The sequence below is a fragment of the Culex pipiens genome, chromosome 1 (genome assembly GCF_016801865.2).
Source record: "Culex pipiens pallens isolate TS chromosome 1, TS_CPP_V2, whole genome shotgun sequence".
Taxonomy (NCBI): Eukaryota; Metazoa; Arthropoda; class Insecta; order Diptera; family Culicidae; genus Culex; species Culex pipiens.
In genome coordinates, this window is record NC_068937.1 from 15,886,366 (window position 1) to 15,910,753 (window position 24,388).

The 24,388-nt window shown below is 32.1% G+C and overlaps 2 protein-coding genes across 3 annotated transcripts in view; one reads left to right on the top strand and one right to left on the bottom strand.

Moving 5' to 3' along the window:
* Positions 1-7,810: 7,810 nt before the first annotated feature.
* LOC120417678 (uncharacterized) lies at positions 7,811-23,064 on the bottom strand. 2 transcript variants are annotated; one of them, XM_039579811.2, is made up of 2 exons: positions 22,467-23,064; positions 7,811-13,844 (listed from the first exon to the last, which is right to left on the bottom strand). In XM_039579811.2, exons 1-2 carry the CDS (start codon positions 22,554-22,556, stop codon positions 11,850-11,852), a joined length of 2,085 nt encoding a protein of 694 aa, XP_039435745.1. In that variant the 5' UTR covers positions 22,557-23,064; the 3' UTR covers positions 7,811-11,849. The 2 variants fall into 2 exon arrangements, with proteins under 2 accessions (XP_039435745.1, XP_052563984.1); XM_052708024.1 differs by lacking the exon at positions 22,467-23,064 and adding an exon at positions 17,041-17,205.
* LOC120417680 (uncharacterized protein F54F2.9) overlaps positions 11,087-24,388 on the top strand; it is a 33,240-nt gene continuing 19,938 nt past the window's right edge. The window contains exon 1 of the mRNA XM_039579814.2: positions 11,087-11,671. The gene's annotated coding sequence lies outside the window, so the exon portion shown is untranslated. The remainder of the gene's footprint in view (positions 11,672-24,388) is intronic.

Below are 24,388 nucleotides of genomic sequence, written 5' to 3' on the forward strand. Positions count from 1 at the left end.
AATTTTGTAATTTTTACAATTTTTACAATTTTGTAATTTTTTGCAACTTTGTCATTTTTATCAATTTTATGAATTTTATGAATTTTCCGAATTTTGTCAATTTTGTCAACTTGTCAATTTTGTCAATTTGGTCAATTATGTTAATTTCATCAATTTGGTCAATTTGATCAATTTTGTCAATTTTGTCAATTTTGTCAATTTTGTCAATCTGGTCAATTATGTAAAATTGGTCGATATGGTCAATTTTGTCAATTTTGTCAATTTTGTCAATTTGGTCAATTATGTTAATTTCATCAATTTGGTCAATTTGGTCAATTTTGTCAATTTTGTCAATTTTGTCAATTTTGTCAATTTGGTCAATTATGTAAAATTGGTCGATATGGTCAGTTTTGTCAATTTTGTCAATTTTGTCAATGTTGCCAATTTTGTCAATTTTGTCAATTTTGTTAATTTTGTCAATTTTGTCAATTTTGTCAATTTTGTCAATTTTGTTAATTTTGTCAATTTTGTCAATTTTGTCAATTTTGTCAATTTTGTCAATTTTGTTAATTTTATCAATTTTGTCAATTTTGTCAATTTTGTCAATTTTGTCAATTTTGTCAATTTTGTTAATTTTGTCAATTTTGTCAATTTTGTCAATTTTGTCAATTTTGTCAATTTTGTCAATTTTGTCAATTTTGTCAATTTTGTCAATTTTGTCAATTTTGTCAATTTTGTCAATTTTGTCAATTTTGTCAATTTTGTCAATTTGGTCAATTTTGTCAATTTTGTCAATTTTGTCAATTTTGTCAATTTTGTCAATTTTGTCAATTTTGTCAATTTTGTTAATTTTATCAATTTTGTCAATTTTGTCAATTTTGTCAATTTTGTCAATTTTGTCAATTTTGTCAATTTTGTCAATTTTGTCAATTTTGTCAATTTTGTCAATTTTGTCAATTTTGTCAATTTTGTCAATTTTGTCAATTTTGTCAATTTTGTCAATTTTGTCAATTTTGTCAATTTTGTCAATTTTGTCAATTTTGTCAATGTTGTCAATGTTGTCAATTTTGTCAATTTTGTTAATGTTGTCAATTTTGTCAATTTTGTAAATTTTGTCAATTTTGTCAATTTTGTCAATTTTGTCAATTTTGTCAATTTTGTCAATTTTGTCAATTTTGTCAATTTTGTCAATTTTGTCAATTTTGTCAATTTTGTCAATTTTGTCAATTTTGTCAATTTTGTCAATTTTGTCAATTTTGTCAATTTTGTCAATTTTGTCAATTTTGTCAATTTTGTCAATTTTGTCAATTTTGTCAATTTTGTCAATTTTGTCAATTTTGTCAATTTTGTCAATTTTGTCAATTTTGTCAATTTTGTCAATTTTGTCAATTTTGTCAATTTTGTCAATTTTGTCAATTTTGTCAATTTTGTCAATTTTGTCAATTTTGTCAATTTTGTCAATTTTGTCAATTTTGTCAATTTTGTCAATTTTGTCAATTTTGTCAATTTTGTCAATGTTGTCAATGTTGTCAATTTTGTCAATTTTGTTAATGTTGTCAATTTTGTCAATTTTGTAAATTTTGTCAATTTTGTCAATTTTGTCAATTTTGTCAATTTTGTCAATTTTGTCAATTTTGTCAATTTTGTCAATTTTGTCAATTTTGTCAATTTTGTCAATTTTGTCAATTTTGTCAATTTTGTCAATTTTGTTAATTTTGTCAATTTTGTCAATTTTGTCAATTTTGTCAATTTTGTCAATTTTGTCAATTTTGTCAATTTTGTCAATTTTGTCAATTTTGTCAATTTTGTCAATTTTGTCAATTTTGTCAATTTTGTCAATTTTGTCAATTTTGTCAATTTTGTCAATTTTGTCAATTTTGTCAATTTTGTCAATTTTGTCAATTTTGTCAATTTTGTCAATTTTGTCAATTTTGTCAATTTTGTCAATTTTGTCAATTTTGTCAATTTTGTCAATTTTGTCAATTTTGTCAATTTTGTCAATTTTGTCAATTTTGTCAATTTTGTCAATTTTGTCAATTTTGTCAATTTTGTCAATTTTGTCAATTTTGTCAATTTTGTCAATTTTGTCAATTTTGTCAATTTTGTCAATTTTGTCAATTTTGTCAATTTTGTCAATTTTGTCAATTTTGTCAATTTTGTCAATTTTGTCAATTTTGTCAATTTTGTCAATTTTGTCAATTTTGTCAATTTTGTCAATTTTGTCAATTTTGTCAATTTTGTCAATTTTGTCAATGTTGTCAATGTTGTCAATTTTGTCAATTTTGTTAATGTTGTCAATTTTGTCAATTTTGTAAATTTTGTCAATTTTGTCAATTTTGTCAATTTTGTCAATTTTGTCAATTTTGTCAATTTTGTCAATTTTGTCAATTTTGTCAATTTTGTCAATTTTGTCAATTTTGTCAATTTTGTCAATTTTGTCAATTTTGTCAATTTTGTCAATTTTGTCAATTTTGTCAATTTTGTCAATTTTGTCAATTTGGTCAATTTTGTCAATTTTGTCAATTTTGTCAATTTTGTTAATTTTGTCAATTTTATCAATTTTGTCAATTTTGTCAATTTTGTCAATTTTGTCAATTTTGTCAATTTTATCAATTTTGTCAATTTTGTCAATTTTGTCAATTTTGTCAATTTTGTCAATTTTGTCAATTTCGCAATTTTGTCAATTTTGTCAATTTTGTCAATTTTGTCAATTTTTTCAATTTTGTCAATTTTGTCAATTTTGTCAATTTTGTCAATTTTGTCAATTTTGTCAATTTTGTCAATTTTGTCAATTTTGTCAATTTTGTCAATTTTGTCAATTTTGTCAATTTTGTCAATTTTGTCAATTTGGTCAATTTTGTCAATTTTGTCAATTTTGTCAATTTTGTCAATTTTGTCAATTTTGTCAATTTTGTCAATTTTGTCAATTTTGTCAATTTTGTTAATTTTATCAATTTTGTCAATTTTGTCAATTTTGTCAATTTTGTCAATTTTGTCAATTTTGTCAATTTTGTCAATTTTGTCAATTTTGTCAATTTTGTCAATTTTGTCAATTTTGTCAATTTTGTCAATTTTGTCAATTTTGTCAATTTTGTCAATTTTGTCAATTTTGTCAATTTTGTCAATTTTGTCAATGTTGTCAATGTTGTCAATTTTGTCAATTTTGTTAATTTTATCAATTTTGTCAATTTTGTCAATTTTGTCAATTTTGTCAATTTTGTCAATTTTGTTAATTTTGTCAATTTTGTCAATTTTGTCAATTTTGTCAATTTTGTCAATTTTGTCAATTTTGTCAATTTTGTCAATTTTGTCAATTTTGTCAATTTTGTCAATTTTGTCAATTTTGTCAATTTTGTCAATTTTGTCAATTTTGTCAATTTGGTCAATTTTGTCAATTTTGTCAATTTTGTCAATTTTGTCAATTTTGTCAATTTTGTCAATTTTGTCAATTTTGTCAATTTTGTCAATTTTGTTAATTTTATCAATTTTGTCAATTTTGTCAATTTTGTCAATTTTGTCAATTTTGTCAATTTTGTCAATTTTGTCAATTTTGTCAATTTTGTCAATTTTGTCAATTTTGTCAATTTTGTCAATTTTGTCAATTTTGTCAATTTTGTCAATTTTGTCAATTTTGTCAATTTTGTCAATTTTGTCAATTTTGTCAATGTTGTCAATGTTGTCAATTTTGTCAATTTTGTTAATGTTGTCAATTTTGTCAATTTTGTAAATTTTGTCAATTTTGTCAATTTTGTCAATTTTGTCAATTTTGTCAATTTTGTCAATTTTGTCAATTTTGTCAATTTTGTCAATTTTGTCAATTTTGTCAATTTTGTCAATTTTGTCAATTTTGTCAATTTTGTCAATTTTGTCAATTTTGTCAATTTTGTCAATTTTGTCAATTTTGTCAATTTGGTCAATTTTGTCAATTTTGTCAATTTTGTCAATTTTGTTAATTTTGTCAATTTTATCAATTTTGTCAATTTTGTCAATTTTGTCAATTTTGTCAATTTTGTCAATTTTATCAATTTTGTCAATTTTGTCAATTTTGTCAATTTTGTCAATTTTGTCAATTTTGTCAATTTCGCAATTTTGTCAATTTTGTCAATTTTGTCAATTTTGTCAATTTTTTCAATTTTGTCAATTTTGTCAATTTTGTCAATTTTGTCAATTTTGTCAATTTTGTCAATTTTGTCAATTTTGTCAATTTTGTCAATTTTGTCAATTTTGTCAATTTTGTCAATTTTGTCAATTTTGTCAATTTTGTCAATTTTGTCAATTTTGTCAATTTTGTCAATTTTGTCAATTTTGTCAATTTTGTCAATTTTGTCAATTTTGTCAATTTTGTCAATTTTGTCAATTATGTAAAATTGGTCGATATGGTCAATTTTGTCAATTTTGTCAATTTTGTCAATTTTGTCAATTTTGTCAATTTTGTCAATTTTGTCAATTTTGTCAATTTTGTCAATTTTGTCAATTTTGTCAATTTTGTCAATTTGATCAATTTTGTCAATTTGATCAATTTTGTCAATTTTGTCAATTTTGTCAATTTTGTCATTTTTGTCAATTTTGTCAATTTTGTCAATTTTGTCAATTTTGTCAATTTTGTCAATTTTGTCAATTTTGTCAATTTTGTCAATTTTGTCAATTTTGTCAATTTTGTCAATTTTGTCAATTTTGTCAATTTTGTCAATTTTGTCAATTTGGTCAATTATGTAAAATTGGTCGATATGGTCAATTTTGTCAATTTTGTCAATTTTGTCAATTTTGTCCATTTTGTCAATTTTGTCAATTTTGTCAATTTTGTCAATTTTGTCAATTTTGTCAATTTTGTCAATTTTGTCAATTTTGTCAATTTTGTCAATTTTGTCAATTTTGTCAATTTTGTCAATTTTGTCAATTTTGTCAATTTTGTCAATTTTGTCAATTTTGTCAATTTTGTCAATTTTGTCAATTTTGTCAATTTTGTCAATTTGGTCAATTATGTAAAATTGGTCGATATGGCCAATTTTGTCAATTTTGTCAATTTTGTCAATTTTGTCAATTTTGTCAATTTTGTCAATTTTGTCAATTTTGTCAATTTTGTCAATTTTGTCAATTTTGTCAATTTTGTCAATTTTGTCAATTTTGTCAATTTTGTCAATTTTGTCAATTTTGTCAATTTTGTCAATTTTGTCAATTTTGTCAATTTTGTCAATTTTGTCAATTTTGTCAATTTTGTCAATTTTGTCAATTTTGTCAATTTTGTCAATTTTGTCAATTTTGTCAATTTTGTCAATTTTGTCAATTTTGTCAATTTTGTCAATTTTGTCAATTTTGTCAATTTTGTCAATTTTGTCAATTTTGTCAATTTTGTCAATTTTGTCAATTTTGTCAATTTTGTCAATTTTGTCAATTTTGTCAATTTTGTCAATTTTGTCAATTTTGTCAATTTTGTCAATTTTGTCAATTTTGTCAATTTTGTCAATTTTGTCAATTTTGTCAATTTTGTCAATTTTGTCAATTTTGTCAATTTTGTCAATTTTGTCAATTTTGTCAATTTTGTCAATTTTGTCAATTTTGTCAATTTCGCAATTTTGTCAATTTTGTCAATTTTGTCAATTTTGTCAATTTTGTCAATTTTGTCAATTTTGTCAATTTTGTCAATTTTGTCAATTTTGTCAATTTTGTCAATTTTGTCAATTTTGTCAATTTTGTCAATTTTGTCAATTTTGTCAATTTTGTCAATTTTGTCAATTTTGTCAATTTTGTCAATTTTGTCAATTTTGTCAATTTTGTCAATTTTGTCAATTTTGTCAATTTTGTCAATTTTGTCAATTTTGTCAATTTTGTCAATTTTGTCAATTTTGTCAATTTTGTCAATTTTGTCAATTTTGTCAATTTTGTCAATTTTGTCAATTTTGTCAATTTTGTCAATTTTGTCAATTTTGTCAATTTTGTCAATTTTGTCAATTTTGTCAATTTTGTCAATTTTGTCAATTTTGTCAATTTTGTCAATTTTGTCAATTTTGTCAATTTTGTCAATTTTGTCAATTTTGTCAATTTTGTCAATTTTGTCAATTATGTCAATTTTGTCAATTTTGTCAATTTTGTCAATTTTGTCAATTTTGTCAATTTTGTCAATTTTGTCAATTTTGTCAATTTTGTCAATTTTGTCAATTTTGTCAATTTTGTCAATTTTGTCAATTTTGTCAATTTTGTCAATTTTGTCAATTTTGTCAATTTTGTCAATTTTGTCAATTTTGTCAATTTTGTCAATTTTGTCAATTTTGTCAATTTTGTCAATTTTGTCAATTTTGTCAATTTTGTCAATTTTGTCAATTTTGTCAATTTTGTCAATTTTGTCAATTTTGTCAATTTTGTCAATTTTGTCAATTTTGTCAATTTTGTCAATTTTTGAATTTTTGAATTTTTGTATTTTTGTATTTTTGTATTTTTGTATTTTTGTATTTTTGTATTTTTGTATATTTGTATTTTTGTATTTTTGTATTTTTGTATTTTTGTATTTTTGTATTTTTGTATTTTTGTATTTTTGTATATTTGTATTTTTGTATTTTTGTATTTTTGTATTTTTGTATTTTTGTATTTTTGTATTTTTGTATTTTTGTATTTTTGTATTTTTGTATTTTTATATTTATGTTTTTGATTTTGTTGTCAATGTTATCAGTTATAGTACTAATTTGATACCAAAGCTTATAAAAACCCAATAAACCAAATCGAAATTGATTTTATATTGCTCATTTAGGAAACAACATCCATCAGCCCGCACCTGTACAATCTAAATGATTCAGAACAAACTCTCCGCTTGTGTTACCAACCACACAATCGAGATAGACTCGCCATCAGACAACAACAAAATAAAGAGAAAAAACGGCAATCCTCCAACAATGGAGACATAAATCTGCCCCGCTTGTCTCAGTTGTTCTCTCAGCTCACGAACAAATCATTTAAAACTCACGCGACTCAATCAAATCACCTTAAACGTCTTAAACGCCACTTTTATAGCAAACCAGCCGTCGCCGCCACCATTATGGCAACGTCCGATCAAAGCATGCGCTAATCTAACAGAAGTCACCTCGACGCCCGTCGCCCGACCGATTAATCAAAGTAGGTCTTGGTCCCCACATGGACGGGACGGGTCGGGACTCTTATCAACATCACAACCGGCCTCCGTGCCCCGAACCACAACCCGTCGCTGTAGTGCTGCCTTGTCGCAAACGTCAGTTTGACATTTTCAGAAAGTTTTCTGTCCCGGACAGAAATTTGTCGAAATATTTGCGTGTAGGGCCGACAACAAAGTTTGTTGTCGATCAAACTGACGTTTCCAAACCAAAAATGACATTTACGTCAACTGTGCAAGTCAGTAGCTGCTCCGCAGCTGATTATTCTTCGTCAGCTCACCTTTTTCTATGGAACATGCGACACTAAGTGCGCTGCACTCATCTGCGCACTGCAGTGCAGTGTAAATCAAATGATAACTGAATGACAGCCGAGTGAACTCTCACTCTTGATAAGCGTCCCGGCCCGGCGGATTTGTTTTGGTTTGGTGATTTCGTCACGCGTTGCCGGTTAGAGGCGTAAGATGTGTACACGTAGAATCTTGATAGTTGGCGTTATTTAATCACGTTTTCTGTAGTCATTTGAGGTTAGAACACAATGGCGTAGGTCATCGAAGAAATTTCTGAGCAAATTACACTATCAGATCTTAGAAATGATTGTCCCGTCAAAATGTTTGAATCGTTCGAGCGTCATCATATTGGTTTGTTTACCTTTGGTTAGCAATCGCCATTATGGCAAATGTGACATTTCGGAATCTGTGTAAACAAACAAAGAGTTTTTCATCTCAAAGAATTTTATTGATTTCTCAACGCCACTTGTTCTTCCACTGCTTATTCTCAATTCAAACATCAAACTTTGGTTACTTTCTGTTTTGCTGCTTTTTGTTTACTGTCGCAAGAATGTCCTTTCTGCCATTGTTTACCGAGTGTGTGTGTTTACGTGAGTTTTTGTGTTTGTGTTTGTGTGCGCGAAAAAACAACATCTTTCTCTAAAAATAAGCACAACTTTTATTTGGGTAGCGGATTGGTGTCTGAAACTGATAAGCAGATTATGGTTCGACCAAAACAATGCACCGCTGGGGGTGAAGTGAACCCTAAAATAAGTAATCTTGTTATTGTTTGGTTGCCGGTCCTTGTTGCCGACTATTTGTTTTTCAGCGCGTAGAAAGTGACAGCTTGGTTTGTTTATTTTATATTTACATCAACATAGCAGTAAAACAACACGATTTCTAAAGTATATTTTTTTAGTAGATAAACGTTATTGCACTTCTGATTTGCCCGTTGCCACGCGCAAATTCTCAAACGGATAGAATACTTAGATTTAACCTAATTTCCGATGGCGACACTTTTCGTTTTGTTTTGTTATCAGTAACGAAAAAAAAAGAGTTGGTTTATCAGCTTTAGTCACCTAATCTTCCGTAATTGCTGGGGGGCTCCAAGTCAGCTTCACTTAATTGTGTTTTTCGGACTAAGCTTACATTTCACTTTGGAAATAAATTTTGTTATCATTGCCTCTGGGTGTTGGGAAATCATAAAATTGGTCAAAAGAGTCAAGTTTTTCACTAGTTTAAACAAATCTCAATCGAAAATTGTGCATTTTCATTGATATTCTAACGAACATTAAAAATAACTCAGTTTTCGTCAAAACCGAACAAACTCAAAAATGAGTAAAACGCTAAATGTCAATTTTTTGTTAGTTTCACTCAAAATTTGAGTTATATTTATAAATAGGTTAGGTTTTGCCGACAACTCCGTGATTCAAAATTAGAGTGTTTCAAACGCATATTTCAGAACATTAATAATTCCGTTTTAGAGTGTTCTTAGCACGCATAGTAGGGCGATGGATTTTTACATGGTAACCAAATTAGTCTAATATAGAAATCTCACATGAAAAACAGGACAAAAAGATATGGTAACTTGTTGTGTTTTAGTTAAATAGTAAGAGTTATTCAATATAATACAAGTCCGCGCTGATGTATAGTTACGAGTGTTTCTGTGTGAGTTGCACACATTCAAAACCACTCAATTTTCGTCAAAACCGGATCTACTCAAAAATGAGTGAAAAGGCCAAGTGTCAGATTTCAGTGAATTTCATTCAGAATTCAACGAATAATGAGAGAAATTTACCCAAATCTGACATTTGCCTCTTTTAATAATTTTTGAGTAGGTTCGCTTTTGACAAAAACTGAGTAATTCTGAATGCGCGTGTATGTTCGCCTTCCTTGATTACATTGAACTAACTACTAAATATCAGAATCGATAAACGATCAAAGTAGGCTCCGTTCAACCTGCTCGCCAAGTGTGTATGTATGTGTGTGTGTGCTTACTTTGTACAAGTACATCTAACTAATACACCTTAATATCTTGCCGCTTGTTTAATCTCAAGATTTTCCACTACTTTTAGATACAATATAAATTTTTAAGTTTACCACGACCTTTACGACCTTCTCTGTTTACTATGATTTCTGCTTTTTATTTATTTTCTTCTTTATTACTATATTTTACGGTGAAAAGGCATCTTTTACTGTGTGTTTCTTTTAAATCATTTCGTCCCATTCACTTTTTTTCTTCTTCAAATATTTAATCGCTTGTTTACTTTTTTAAGTCGTCTGGTTGTGAATGTTTGCGTGCGCTTCTATCAAACTACTAAATTTAAATGTGTAAATCTGGTTGGTTGCAGCTGCAGCTCTTTGCTCTATTGCGTTACTATGGTTTCGATTGTTTACCTTTGGTTTTGGGTTTGCTTGTGTTAGTGTTAAGCCGTTTGCGTTTCGTTTCTTTGCTTTTCTTTTTGTAGGAAACTATAAGCTACCTGGTTCCCCTTTTTTGCGTTCACAGTTTTTCTTTATTGTGTTTGTGTGTGTGTGTTTTTAGTTCGCCTTGCTGTTTTTGTTGTGAGTGTGTTCACAGAGTAATCCAGAGAGAACAGTCCAAACAAAAGCAGTCAAATTTTGTGGCTCCGTTACTTGTATACCCTTTGGAAAGGCAGCGGCTTTCAGCGTTATGTTTTGAGCGTTACGGGGTTGATGAAGAAAAATTTTCATCATAGTAAACTCAGGATTTTTAAGTTTTTTTTTTTTTTTTTGACAAGTGCCATGTTTTGATGACTGATTTGTAATTTTGTTCCTTGCAAGTTTTATGTTTTTTTTTAAGGAGCTTGGGAAGCAGTTAAAAGTTAAAATCCAGTTTATGCCAGAAGTGTCCCTCAGGCATGCCCTCAGGACTACCCAAATGATTTGGCGGTGGGACGAAAACTATGCTTCCTTCCGGGTATTAGTTCCGCTATCTTAAATTGCCGCCCGTGGATCTTCACTCACAAACGCATGCCATGCACTCTTCGCAGTTTTTATTAAACAGAGGAAAAAAGAGGAAAACCTGACGTAGGTTAGTCATTGTCCCAAGATTAAGACTATAAATGAAAATTAAACATAGAAATTAGAAGATTCCATCTACTTATCCAATTTTTCTAGTAGTATGTTACGTCGTTTCCCAAAAACTGTCCTGAGAAATTGTTATGACCAAGCCACAAATGTTACAGCTACGAAAACTGTCCCAAACAATTTCGCACAATTTTTCACTTTAAAGAAAGCTTAGTTTTCAGAAAATTCCACTGGAATTCCGTTGGAATAGGAATTTATTACTCGAAACCACATCTCCATTGAGAACTTGGTCAGTTCGAGCCACAGCGTTGCCAGCATGAAACTTCCAACACAAGTAATTCTTTGGCGGAACCACAAGTGAGAGGAGGTGGTTCCTAGATAGCTCCAAATTTGTCCTTTTCCAAAACTTCCACCAAACTTTGGATATACCAGATGTGGTCCGCGATAGTCGTCAGAAAATCCACATTGTTGATTGAGAGATTGTGAAAATTTTTGACAGCTAAATTTAGAACCTGGTTGCTGCGAAAAAAATGTAACGCTTTAAACGTCATATTTCTCGGAGACAATCAACAGTGTTGCTGAAGGGGGGATGTACCACGATGTACCGCGTAACGCAACCATAAATTAAATGCCAGTGCTCCCTCTGGGTTACTCTGTGGTGTGTTGGTGTGATTTGATTCTTTGTCTTCAGTTAAGTTTACTAGTTTTTTGTTGTTGTTTCTACTGTATTTCTATTAGTAAAATGCGTTGTTCTGTCGCGTTGATTGGGAATCTCTTGTAAATATTGCATACACACGTTCAAAATCAATCAGATTTCGTCAAAATCTTACAAATTGTTCGATTACTCATTTTTGGGTTAGTTTTGTTCTGACGAAAAATAAGTGATTTTGCATGCAAGTGTTGTTAATATTTACGCTGTTGTAGTGGTTGTTCATTCTGCAATCTGACATTTCAAGCAAAACAATGTAACAGAACCTTACATTATTTTGATTGATTTTATAGGAAATCATATTTTTTCTTGGTTTTTGTGATTTGGAACTTTTATGTGTCATTTTCAACCCAATTTGTTTAAAATAGTTTGCATGAAAAATGTTTACACAAACACAAAAATTGTGTATTCTAAGTTGAACGTGTATCACGCGAAGCGAAATTTTGACAGTTGTTGCATTCGGCTCTTCAGTCATTTGACAGCTGCGAAGCGCATCGGACGTGGTTTTGAAGAATTTGTGCCGCTTTTCGACAGACTTTTGGTAGCAGGTTCGTTTTATTTTTATTGGTAGAGACATAAACCAAGCAGTTTTCAGGAAGTTGATTTGCGGAATGTTCCACTTTTTCAAGCAGTGAAACCAAACTTTTCGGCACCCTCAGCAAACGTCAAACCATACAAATTTGTTGCCGGATCGTGGGGTTCCAGCCTACTTGGTTGAGAATCGCTTTACACGTTCTGCTCGCCATCCTCGTCCTGCTCGCCATCCTCGTCCTGCTCGTTCAGCAGCAGCGGGCTGTTGTCCCCAATTGCCCCAGTTCCGGACCCACCCGGCGGAAGGGCCGTTCCCGGCGTGGTCGGCGCCGATTTGGACATCCAGCTGCAGCGGCTTCGGCCCCGGCTCAGCAGTCCAGCTGCGGCTGCGCTGGCCACCGCCGAGGGACTCCGCAGGGAGCGACCCGGCGGCGCCGCCGGTCCCTGGTTCTGGTTCGACGAGATCGGGATGTACATCGCTTTGTGACCTCCGAGTGAGGATCCCTGCGAGGGCGCCTTGCAGAAGAACTTTTTCTTGCTGATTAACGAGGAAGGTCGCCGGATGTGGCTGGTGCCGGCGGTCGGTGCCGTCGCACCGCTGCTGACGTTGATCGAGCCGTTGGAGGCGTTGGTCGATGGTCCCGGGGGAGGTTGCGGGTTGATGATGATGATCCCTTCGCTGGTGCTGTTCGTCGCGCTGATGTTCTGCAGCTGGCGGATCTGCTCGAGCAGTTCGCGCACCTCCACGGTTGGGCTTGTGGCTCGTGGTGGTGAGTCTGGCGTTCCGAGGTTCGCCAGCGAGGACACGTTCGAGCCGGTGTTGGATCCGATGTACGAACTGCGTAGCCCTTCGAATCGCTTCGCCAGCTCGACGTTGATCGGCGAGTCTTCGCTGTTGGCCGTGAAACCGGAAGAAGGTTGATGGTGCGCTTGGAACTGGGCCTGCTTCTGCTGCTGCTGCAGAATCTGGCAGCACGTCTCCAGGCTGCGCCGAAGCGCGTTCAGATCCTGGTACTCGTGCTCCGAGTTGGCCGGAATCGTTATCGAGATGCCGCCAATCGAACCGCACGAGCTGTAGATGTTGGCCGCGCCGGTTGTGCTGTTGTTGTGCTCGCTGGCTTGCGATGGTGCCGTCGGTTGGGCACCGTTCAGACTTCCCTCGATCGAGCCGTTCCGGCTGGATTGTGCCGTCTGCTGCTGCGGAAGCTGCTCCCGCTGCGAGTAGATCATCGGGTTGGAAGCCTCGCTTGCGGCGCTACAGCTATTGTTGTTGTCTCTACTGCTGTTATGTACACTGAACCGGTAGTGGTCACTCTGCGAGCCGGACATCTGCGCCGAACTACCCGACTGTTCGCCACTTCCCTCGCCGCTGTTGTTGTGACTGCTGTGCCCGTTGTTGAACTGGACACTCTCGGACGTCCGCAGGACGATTCCGTTCGCCCCCAAAAATCCCACGCCGTAGTAGTTGGAGTTGGGAACCGAGTTGGGTCGATGACTGGCGGTCGTTCCCTCGAACGTACAAGCCTGCTGCGACGCGGACCGTGGCATTCCCCCATAGTTCCGGACCGACATCGCCGACAGGTCGGGACTGGCCGCCCGCGAGTACGGCGGTGGAACCAGCGTGTTCGCCTCATTCGCCGTACAGATAAAGCTGGAGCTGAGCGAATCAACCGTGCTCGTCCCGGACATTGACCCGACCGGCCGGACAATGTAGTTCCGGAAGTACTGCACCATCAGGTAGTTCGCTCCGCCATGGTTCCCGCTCTTCCCGGTGTCCCCACCACCAGTATAGCTAAACACCAGCGGGTACAAATCCGGCTTCGAGGTGACCTCGGTGTACGGCGGCGGTGCGTGGATGTGGAACGAGTTGCACCGGCTGTACTGCGGCGGCGCGTAACACGACCCGGCCGAGTCGCCCTCCGACTGCGAGTGGTGACCCGGGGAACCCCAGCCGCACAGCTGGCGGCGTTTCTTCCACAGGGAACAGGCACAGAGCAGCGCCAGCACGATCGCCAACAGGAAGCACCAGAAGTACCAGTGGTTGATGAAGAACAGATTCAGCACGTGGTCGGTGGCCGGGGTGGGCGTCCGAGGGGCGCTTGGGGGTGCGTACAGGTAGCAGCAGCCCTGGGCGCAGCATTCCTTCGGGGGCAGGCAGCGGTGGCCACCCTCGCAGAACCGGGCCGCCACCTGGTGGGGGGAGGGGGAAAAGATTGAGGTTAGAAATGGAAGTTGAGATATCTATAAAAGCTGAGTCATGCCACGTCGTTTGAAAAAAAAAAAACACTTTTTCTTAAAGTATAATGTACCTAAATAAACAAAAACTAAAATGACTTCGATTAAGAAATGTCAAAAACTAATTACTTCCGGATCCTTCCCGGAAATGATCTGGAAAGGTTTGGTTATGTCACTGCTTCCGAGAGCTTGAAAACTTTTAATGAGGTTTTGACAACGGATGTCTGGAGGCACACTCTGACAGCCAAAGCAACCTCAATTTTAAAATTTGAGAAATTTGAAGCTTTTTTTTTTTAATTTCAGAACTTACATTTAATTTAGAATTTTTGAAGTTCTAATTTTTAGATTTTTTTGGATTTTTAATGAGAAGAATTTTAAATTTATGAATTTTAGTATCTGACAATTTAACAATTTGATTATGTTATAATTTCTCAATTTTACAGTCAATAAATTTAACATTTAACAGATCTTTTAAATTTTAAAATTTTGAAGATTTCATAAAATTTAAGAACTTTCAAAATTTCAAATATCATTATTATTATTACATTTTTGAAAAATTTTCAAAGTTTTAAATATTTTAAAAATTTTCAAAGTCTTAAAATTAAAAAAAAACATCAAGTTCTAAACATTTATAAAATAAAATAAAAATTAAAACTTGGTAACCTTTAAAAACATTTGAAGTCTGGAGGTCCAATTTTTTTTCTGGAGGTTCAATAAACCAAATTTCCAGTTTTTGCTTTTTGAGTGTTTTGAGTGTCTGACTCAAGGTGGTTTCAAAAAAAAACCCAAAAAGCAAAAACTGGTAATTTGGTTTATTGGACCTCCAGAAAAAAAATCAAGAAGAAAAAAATATTACAATTTAATTTTTTTTAAAGATTTTTGAGAATTTTAAAAATTTTAAGAATTTTGAGAATTAAGCAATTTGAAGAATTTTAAGACTTTTAAGAATTTTAAGAATATGAGGAGGTATTATAAGAATTTTAAGAATTTAGCAATTTTAAGAATTTTACGACTTTTAAGAATTTTAAGAATGTTAAGAAATTTAAGAATTTCAAAGGTTTATTTTTTTCAAATTTTTAGACTTTTAAGAATTTTAATTGTAAAATTCTTAAAATAAGAATTAGAACTTTAAAAATTTTAAGAATTTTTATTTTTTTGAGAATTTAGCAATTTTAAGAATTTTAAGACTTTTAAGAATTTTAAATTTTTTGAGAATTCAGCAATTTTAAGAATTTTAAGAACTTTCAGAATTTTAAGAATTTAGCAATTTTAAGAATTTTAATAATTTTAAGAATTCAGCAATTTTAAGAATTTTACGACTTTTAAGAATTTTAAGAAATTTAATAATTTTTAAAATTTTAAGAATTTTAAGAATTTTAAGAATTTTAAGAATTTTAAGAATTTTAAGAATTTTAAGAATTTTAAGAATTTTAAGAATTTTAAGAATTTTAAGAATTTTAAGAATTTTAAGAATTGTAAGAATTGTAAAAATTGTAAGAATTGTAAGAATTTTATTTTTTTTTAGAAATTTATGAATTTTAATAACTTTAAGAATTTCAAGAACTTAAAGAATTTTTAGAAATTTAAAATTTTTATAAATTTTGATTATTTCAAAAATTTTAGAATTTTAGTAGAATTTTATGTATTTTTATACACTAAGAAAGATCGTAAATTTGTTTAACAGTCGTGAATAGACTCAGAGAAATAAAATAAGGTTCAATTAGTTATTTATTTAATTTTAAGAATTGTATAAAATTTTAAGAATTTAGTAATTTTAAGAATTTTAAAATTTTTAAGAATTTTAAGAATTTTCAGAATTTTAAGAATTTTAAGAATTTTAAGAATTTTAAGAATTTTAAGAATTTTAGGAATTTTAAAAATTTTAAGAATTTTAAGAATTTTAAGAATTTTAAGAATTTTAAGAATTTTAAGAATTTTAAGAATTTTAAGAATTTTAAGAATTTTAAGAATTTTAAGAATTGTAAGAATTTTAAGAATTTTAAGAATTTCAAAAATTTTAAGAATTTAAGAATTTTAAAAATTTTAGGAATTTTTAGAACTTTGAGAATTTCAAGAATTTAAAATTTTTTAAGAGTTTTAAGAATTTTAAGAATTTTAAGAATTGTAAGAATTTTAAGAATTTTAAGAATTTCAAAAATTTTAAGAATTTAAGAATTTTAAAAATTTTAGGAATTTTTAGAATTTTAAGAATTTTAAGAACTTTGAGAATTTCAAGAATTTAAATTTTTTTAAGAGTTTTAAGAATTTTAAGAATTGTAGAAATTTTAAGAATTTTAGGAATTTTAAGAATTTTTTAAATTTTGATTGTTTTATAATTTTTAGAATTTAAGTATTTAGAATTTTAGACACTCAGACAGAACGTTAATTTGTTTTACTGTCGTGAAATGACTCAGAGAAATAAAATAAGGTGTAATTAGTTATGGAAATAGAATGAGTTACAAAATGTTTAACTAATCATTAATAAAAAAAAATAAAATGATTTTTTTTTTTGGAAATTGAAAAAAATTTAGATAAAGCTCAATTTCATTTGAAGTCGTTTAACGAAAAAGTAATAAAAAAGGTAGTCAGTGTTGTAATCCATAAAAAAAAACTTCAGTGCAGTCAAATCACATCCATCTACCAGAACATTATGCAAAAAAAGAGAAGAAAAAACAACATAATCAAAGGTTGTTATAATTGTTGGTTGCTGGTTTTGGTTGTGGTGGTGGTGGTGGCGGTAGGCACTGGAAAAAAATGCTGCAGTCAGCAGCATCGTCATCTAGGTAGGCTGTGTTCGGGTGTGTGTGTGCATTTAGGGGCTTTTTGGTGCACTTTGAAGGAGGAGGAAAAAAGAAGAAGAAGGGAACAAAAAGTGCATCATTTTTGCAGCCATTTGGGTGGGCAAGAGTTCAGCATGGCAAATGGAAAAGGTTAAATGTTGGAAAAAGGTGGTGAAATCAGTTTGCAGGTTATGATGATGAATGACTTTTGAAAATGATTTTTTTATGAAAGAGGTGAGTGATGTGAGTCATTGGATTTAAGCAAAACATTCAAATATTTTTGTTTGTGCGTTTAATTTCATTCCGGTGCTTTTTAGAATAAATCTACAGATTTTGAGAATAATTTTAATTATTATAAAAATGCTATTTACGACTGAATCTTTTCTATGCATTTGCTGATTAATTTTGACAGATTTGCAGCACCTTCTTCCTCTTTCAAATTGCACTAATCATGTTTCAAATTGAAGTGTCTTTCCTGTTCACATAACTCATTCTTAAAAGTTTTTCTCCTCCTCCAACACATTCACCTCAGACACACACAGAGAAACATAAACACACATTGCCACGTGGTCAGCACGTTGTCGTCGGTTGTCCTGCTAACCCAAACAGAAAGAAATTCATGGCATGCTGCAGACTTTCCACCAGACTGTTTGTCGTCACCACCCGTCACGGCCTACTACGTTTGTGTGTTTACTGATGCTGCTGCTGCTGCTACTAAAAGCTGATTAAGTGCCACACTACCGCCACCAGACTTTGGACCACTAGGGACTAACCTTAAAGTAGATCAAAAGTAAAAAAAAATACATTTTCAATAAATAAATAAAATGAAATCAACGTAACCCCATCCATTAGTCTGTCAAATGAACCGAAAATAATTGGGCCAAACAAACGAGTGACTAAAATTGTGTATTTATTTTGCAATCGAAATACCCTCAACCGAATTCCAATGCTATCTATCCACGTGGAATTTCGATAGCATACATTTCTTGTTCTTTTTTTCCTTCTTTTTTTATACACATCATCTTCAAGGATATTTGGTTTGGGTATCGTACGATATGGGGAGACTTTTTACGAGGTGAGGGGTATAAATGTAAGGTTACACATTACGTATTGTGAGAAATTTGATAGAAGTTCAAGGGGAGAAAAGCTCGATTTAGGGCAAAATTATCTACGTGGAAAACCCCCATTTACGCGCTAGTGTTGAAGCCCTTTGTAAATTTTGATGATTAAAAACAATTTCTGATCACTTTTTTTCATTTTAATGAAAAAAAAATACAAGGCAACCTTTTTTTATGGATCAACTATGGTCCTCTTAGAACAACCTGTCAAGTGAGACCTTTTCTGTCAAGAAGAACCGCGAAGTTATTTTTTTAAATTGATTTAAAAATCCATGTTAAATTCTTTGAAGGGTCATTGGTTTTTTAAAAATTAGCATTATCGTTGTAAACAATTATATCACCGATTTAAGCCTAATTTTAGGACCAATTTTAAAACCGCAAAGGATTTCAAAAAGGATATTAAAATTAATTTAAAAAAAAATACTTTTCGGCCCATCTTGACAGAAAAGGTCCTATTTGACAGCTCGTTCAAAAGGGCCATAGTTGATCCATTGAAAAAATGTTGTCTTGTAGATTTATTTTGTTGCATTTTATTCGTGTATTTTTTTTACCGTTGTTTATAAAAATTGCAATAGGGCTTTAGGACCCTATTTGGAGAAAAACCAATGAAAAAACTGTTGCCACCCAAATGTTTTGCATTTTTTATACGGATAAAATTTTTTGAATGTCTTCCGCATGCTCAAAGAAGCCATTTTGAATCATCAGTTTGGATATCATTTTCCATACAAATTTGACAGCTCTTCTTACAAAAATGGCACACGAAAATTAAAAAAAAATTATCTTTTGAAGGAAATTTGTGATCCTTTTTGTGTTTTCGGTAGGGCGTCCAATTTTTCCGGGTTTTGGATTTCCCGGGAAACGGGAAAAATATTTCTGGAATCCCGGGGAATTTTTAAAATCATAAATCATGTTTTCATTATACTGTTAAGTCTTTCAAGCATAAAATCTTAAAATAATCTCAATAATAGTAATTGGTGATAATTTAGACTTCAATCTAAACAAGGAAGACAGTTACTAAAAAGCTTATCAGAAATTAATAGTTGATCTTTTTGGTTTTTTTTGTTGTGCATTGGATTTCACAATTTGTTGCAATTTTTCGTTCAATGTGATTCAAATTAAATAAATAAGTCTTTTATAAATATATTTCTTTTACATATTTTTTATCAGACATGACTAGAAATTCTTGAAAAATTTCTTGGAAAATTTATAAAGAAAAGAGGCGAAAAGTAAAATAATAACAATGAATGTTAAACTTTAGATATTATCTCTAAGTTACTATCGCCAAATGGGGAAAATCGTAGCTACAGTTTGAATAGGAGATTTAAGAGCAATTAATTCGTTACATTTGTCCATATTTGAACCAGATTCTGGTGTTTGATAAGAAATAATTTAATATGATTTTTTTCAAATTTAAAGTCATAAATATTTGTAAATATAATACCCAGTATTTTAAAAATATATAAAATCAAATAGAAATATATTAACTTTCCCTAATAAGCAAAATTAATGCTGATGGTTTTTAAATGGGTTAAAAATTCTTATCGATTACTAAGTATTCATCAAGCCATTTATAAACACAAGCAAATCTGAATTTCAGGCCAAAATTTGATTTTTTTTTCCAATTTCGGGAATTCCCGGGATAAATTATAAAAAAATCCCGGGATTCGGAAATTCCCGGTTTTGGAAAAATCCCGAGATTTTTGTCCCGGGAATTCCCGGGATGGACGCACTAGTTTTCGGCAAACTTAGAGGCATAAATGAGGACTACACTGAAAAAAAAAAATACACGGATAAAATGCTGATATTAAAAATCATTTTTGTCACCTAAAATTGATTTCCAAAACAAAAAATTGGGGACATACAATGCCATCTGTTTAGAAAATTCCCAAGCAATTTTTTTTTTCAAAAACTAAAGTTTAAAAAAAATTAAAAAGCACAAAAAATGACAGAGTAAAATCTATTTTGCAATAAGAAAGAACATATTAAAATTTGAATAAAGTTTGCCGATTTCAAATTATAGCAATTTTTGTGATTTTTTTTTTAAGTCACGATTTTATTTCTTTGGGAATGGTGCTCATGTCTGCCCATTAAAAAAATAGATTTTCTCATTGTTTGTAGTTCTGGAGTTTTTTTTTTTTTTGAAAAGGTCCAATAAACCAAATTTCCAGTTTTTGCTTTATTTCACTCTTGAAAAATATCATAACCTGGTCAGATTTTTGCCCTTTCTGGAATTTCTGTAGAGATGGCATGTTTTCGTAAATCCATTTTGATTGACAAAAAGCACTGACTTTAAAAATCAGCAAAAAAAAACATATACATATTTTTTTCAGTGTATAGTCCAAACTCGATTATCCGAAGTTTTGACGAAATTTCACTTCGGATAATCAAAACTTCGGATAAAGGAATCACGAAAAAAATTTTTTTTTTCGTTGTCTTATTTTTTATTGTTAAGCTTTAGTATGACTCATAAACTACTCTATAGTGATTTAGAATTTTTAAATCCAAGATGGCGGCCAAAATGGCGGTGAGGAAATATTGAAAAAATACATTTTTCAATTTCATACGCAACCAACTTTTCAAATTATAGGTATGAAAATAAAAAAATAAGAAAAAAACAATTTTGTTCGTGATTCGATTATCTGAAGTCCCATAAAAACCTTCGGATAATCAAAATTCGGATAATTGAGGCTTTGGATAATCGAGTATGGACTGTAGTCCCCATATCTTACACTTTGCCCAAGACACCAAATCGATCAAAAAAATTCTTCAAAAGATGCAAATTTTTGAATAGCATTTTTATATGAAGTGCTGTCAAATTTAAATGAAGAATAATAAGGACAAACTGATGATGCAAAATGGCACTCAAAAAACAACAGCCAGATTAAAAAATATAAGAATTGCTCTGTAGATTAATATTTAAAAACAAACCTAAAATGTTATGAAGTTTCTGTTAGACAAATCTATTGAAAACAATCAGTTGATGTTTGAATCCGTTTTTTCTTTTAAAAAGAATGGAATTAGCTTGAAACATGATTACATCAGGGTGCTAAAAATGAGTTTAGATAGCTGATTTTATTAATAAAGACGATACAGCTTATTTTTCTGAGCACAACTTGGAGCATAATGATGTTTTGTACGAGTATTAAAACTTTAAAATAGATTTTTAAATTATTTGTTAGATAAATATTGTTAAATCATACTCGGATTTTGAAAAAAATAACGCGGCTTTTCTTGAAAGAAAGTACTTTGTTTGACAGTTCTTTCCAAGGAGGCTATAGTTGATCTATCGAAAAATGTCGACCTTTTAATTTCTTGCATGAAAATCAAAAACAGTAATCAGGAATGTCTCTGGCACGCTTTCCATCGGTTTTATTAAAACTAATATTAGACTCTAAGACCATGTTATTTTACTACATTAGTTTTATTATTTTAAAAAAATTAAACGCCCTTTCCAAATGTTGCTCTAGAAATTACACAAAAATGGCCAATCTGATAAAGAAAATCGGTCCATTGACCATCCAAACAAGAATCGTGTTTACAAATGATCATGGTCCATGCAAAAATGAAAATTTTCATTTTCATACGTGGTTTATTGATGATCCCTTACCAACTAATAAAACTTTTACTATACTACCACAGCAAATTTTAAATTGCTATTCCAATAAACAACAAATAACTAAATGCGATTTAGTAATTATCATTTTTGGTGAAATTCGGCAATAAACCAAAACATTACTGAAAAATCAGTACCTGCATATCTGTCAAACTGAAATGTCACTTTTGACTTATTGTTTGGATTGTTTGTTTTTAGAGACAAAATAAGAAAAATGTGAATAACGAATGCCTCAATGCTAACCATCTGTTTTTTTAGGTTTGGTATAAATAACAGTACTGGAAACATTTTTAATGGCAAGCAAAATCAAATATTGATAATTGAAATACCAGCAACGATTGCTGAATGTATAGCAAATGGTCTGTCAAACTGACACAAGAAATCTACGGAATTTTCAGCAAAAAAAAAAAAAAAATGACGTTTCTTTTGCTGAAATTTCAGTTGTTTTGACAACAATTTGACTGTAATTTCAGTAAAATATCTGTCAAAGTGACACATGTCTGAAAAAAATACTGAATTTTAGTGGAAAAATTGGTGTGTAGTATATTTTTACAAAAAAAATCCTGGCAACACTGCACGGCCTTCCAAATCCCCTGAAGCAATTCTAAATATTTCACGTGCTAATCATAAGATTTCCCGACAATAACCTCAAAGTGACAGGGTTCAAGGGATGCCAGCGCCAGATTGATCCCAAACCCCAATAGTTGATGGATTGTCAGCTGTGAATAATACAGAAGCTGTGGGGATCCTGAACGAGAGGAGAAAAGGACACACACACGGGTGTGTGTGTCGTGCACGTTCGATGTTGTGACGTCTTTCGTCGAATTTGGTCATATTTTACCCCCCTCGAAAAAACAGGACATCACAGCAGGCCACCATCGATTCAGCGATTCACTGAACCGTTGAAGGGGGGCACATAACAAAATAAAAAAAAAAGAAAAGAAATGATGCAAAATGAGATTGAAAAAAAGGAGAAATTGGATTCCGGAAAGAAGGTGTCTGTTCCCCTGTTAGGGGGATTAACCCCCTAATCCCAATTCCGTGGGACCAAAAATAGCCGACATACTAGATCGGACAGGGCAGCGATTCCGTAGAACATCATCAACAGCAGGCCACCGCCAGCGGTCGAGGGCACTCCGCCCCTGCTGGCCGTCATGATTGAAATTTCTTCGTGGTCTTCTTCTTCTTCGATTTCTTCGTGGCGTGGCACTCTTTGTTTCTTTCTTTTCCTGGGTTTCCCCTGCAAAATTTTCCTCAAGGTTTTCTTTCCGTGCCTTTTTTTTCAAATCACCCAAAATTCATTGTTTTGCACTACATTGTCGCTTCCTCACCAATTTTCACTTCCCCATTTTTCCTGCAACACACACCCCCCCTTTGAAAATCGCACGCACTAAACGCACTTTAAGAAAAAAGAAAACGCCTGAAGGTAGGCCACGGCGACCGAGCCTGAAAGTAGGCACAGCTTCACATTATTCGCGGATTTTCGAGCGCATCCAACGAAAGTACCACATTTCGGTCCATTTTTCGATGTTAAAAAAGGCAAATTTCAGCTTTTTTCGTGAGTTTTTAACGGAGGAAAACTGCGCGACGGAGAAAAAAACCCCTGCCAAACGATGACGGGCTCCTTTTTTCTTCTTCTTTTGTGAGTGTGTCAGAGAGTGGGGCTTGAATGAGACAGAGGGGCGACACTGTGTGTATACTTGCAGGCGCGAGTTGCATACATACGGGGGAGGGATGGGGGAATGAGGGTGTGGAATTATACCAGATTGGGATGACAGTAGTTTGTGGTCGAAATTTGGGAGGGTGCGCATGTGCAAGAATTTGTTATTTTTTTTTTTAAATTACCGTTTAGTTTATGTTTGCATGTAGGTAATATTGGTTTCAGATTGTTTCTATGATAAACTTTGTAATTAAAAAAAAAAATTCCCTTCCAAATAAAATGTAGTTATCCTAGCGAAACTTTCGCCGAATATAAAATTCATAGAAATTTTTTTTCGAAACCAATTAATTTTTAAAGAACTGGTCAAGTTTAAAAGAATGCAAAAACTAGAGGTGGGCAAAAAAGAGCGAGCCGCCCAAAGAGTCGGTTCACTAAAAAGAGCGAACGAGCCATGGCTCACAAAAAAAGAGCCGTGGTTCTTTTTGAATCTCCGGTCTTCTGAAAGAACCGTTCCAAGATGGAATGGTTTTTAAACTTTTGAAAATTTTTAAGTTTATAAATCACTTCGTGAAATCGAATAACGAAACAAATTTTTTTTTCGTTGTCTAATTTTTGATTGTTGAGCTTAGGTATGACCCCTAATCTACGCTAAAATGATTTAGAATTTTTAAATTTAGGATGGCGGCCAAAATGGCGGTGATGCAATGTTTAAAAAATGCATTTTATTATTTAATAGGCAATCAACAACTCAAATTTGACTAAAATGGGGTCGCAGAATTAAAATGTTATTTAAAAATACATACGAAAGCATTTTTTTTTGCTCGTGATTCGATTATCCGTAGAGCAATTCTCTCAGATTTCGGTAATTCGATTTTTCATATTTTTTAAACCAGCTGAAATTTTTTGGTGCCTTCGGTATGCCCAAAGAAGCCATTTGGCATCATTAGTTTGTCCATATCATTTTCCATACAAATTTTGCAGATGTCTTTACAAAAATGATGTATGAAAATTCAAAATTCTGTATCTTTTGAAGGTACTTTTTGATCGATTTGGTGTCTTCGGCAAAGTTGTAGGTATGATAAGTACTACACTAAAAAAAATATACACGGTAATTTTTTTTTGTGATTTTAAATTCAACTTTTTCTTACTAAAACTTGATTTTCCATTTTTTTTTTACTATTTGATATGTTTTAGAGGACATCAAATGCCAACTTTTCAGAAATTTCGGAATGGGCAAAAAATCTTTGACCGAGTTATGAAATTTTGAATCAATACAGATTTTTTCAAAAAATCGATATATTGGTCGCAAAATTTTTTCAACTTTATTT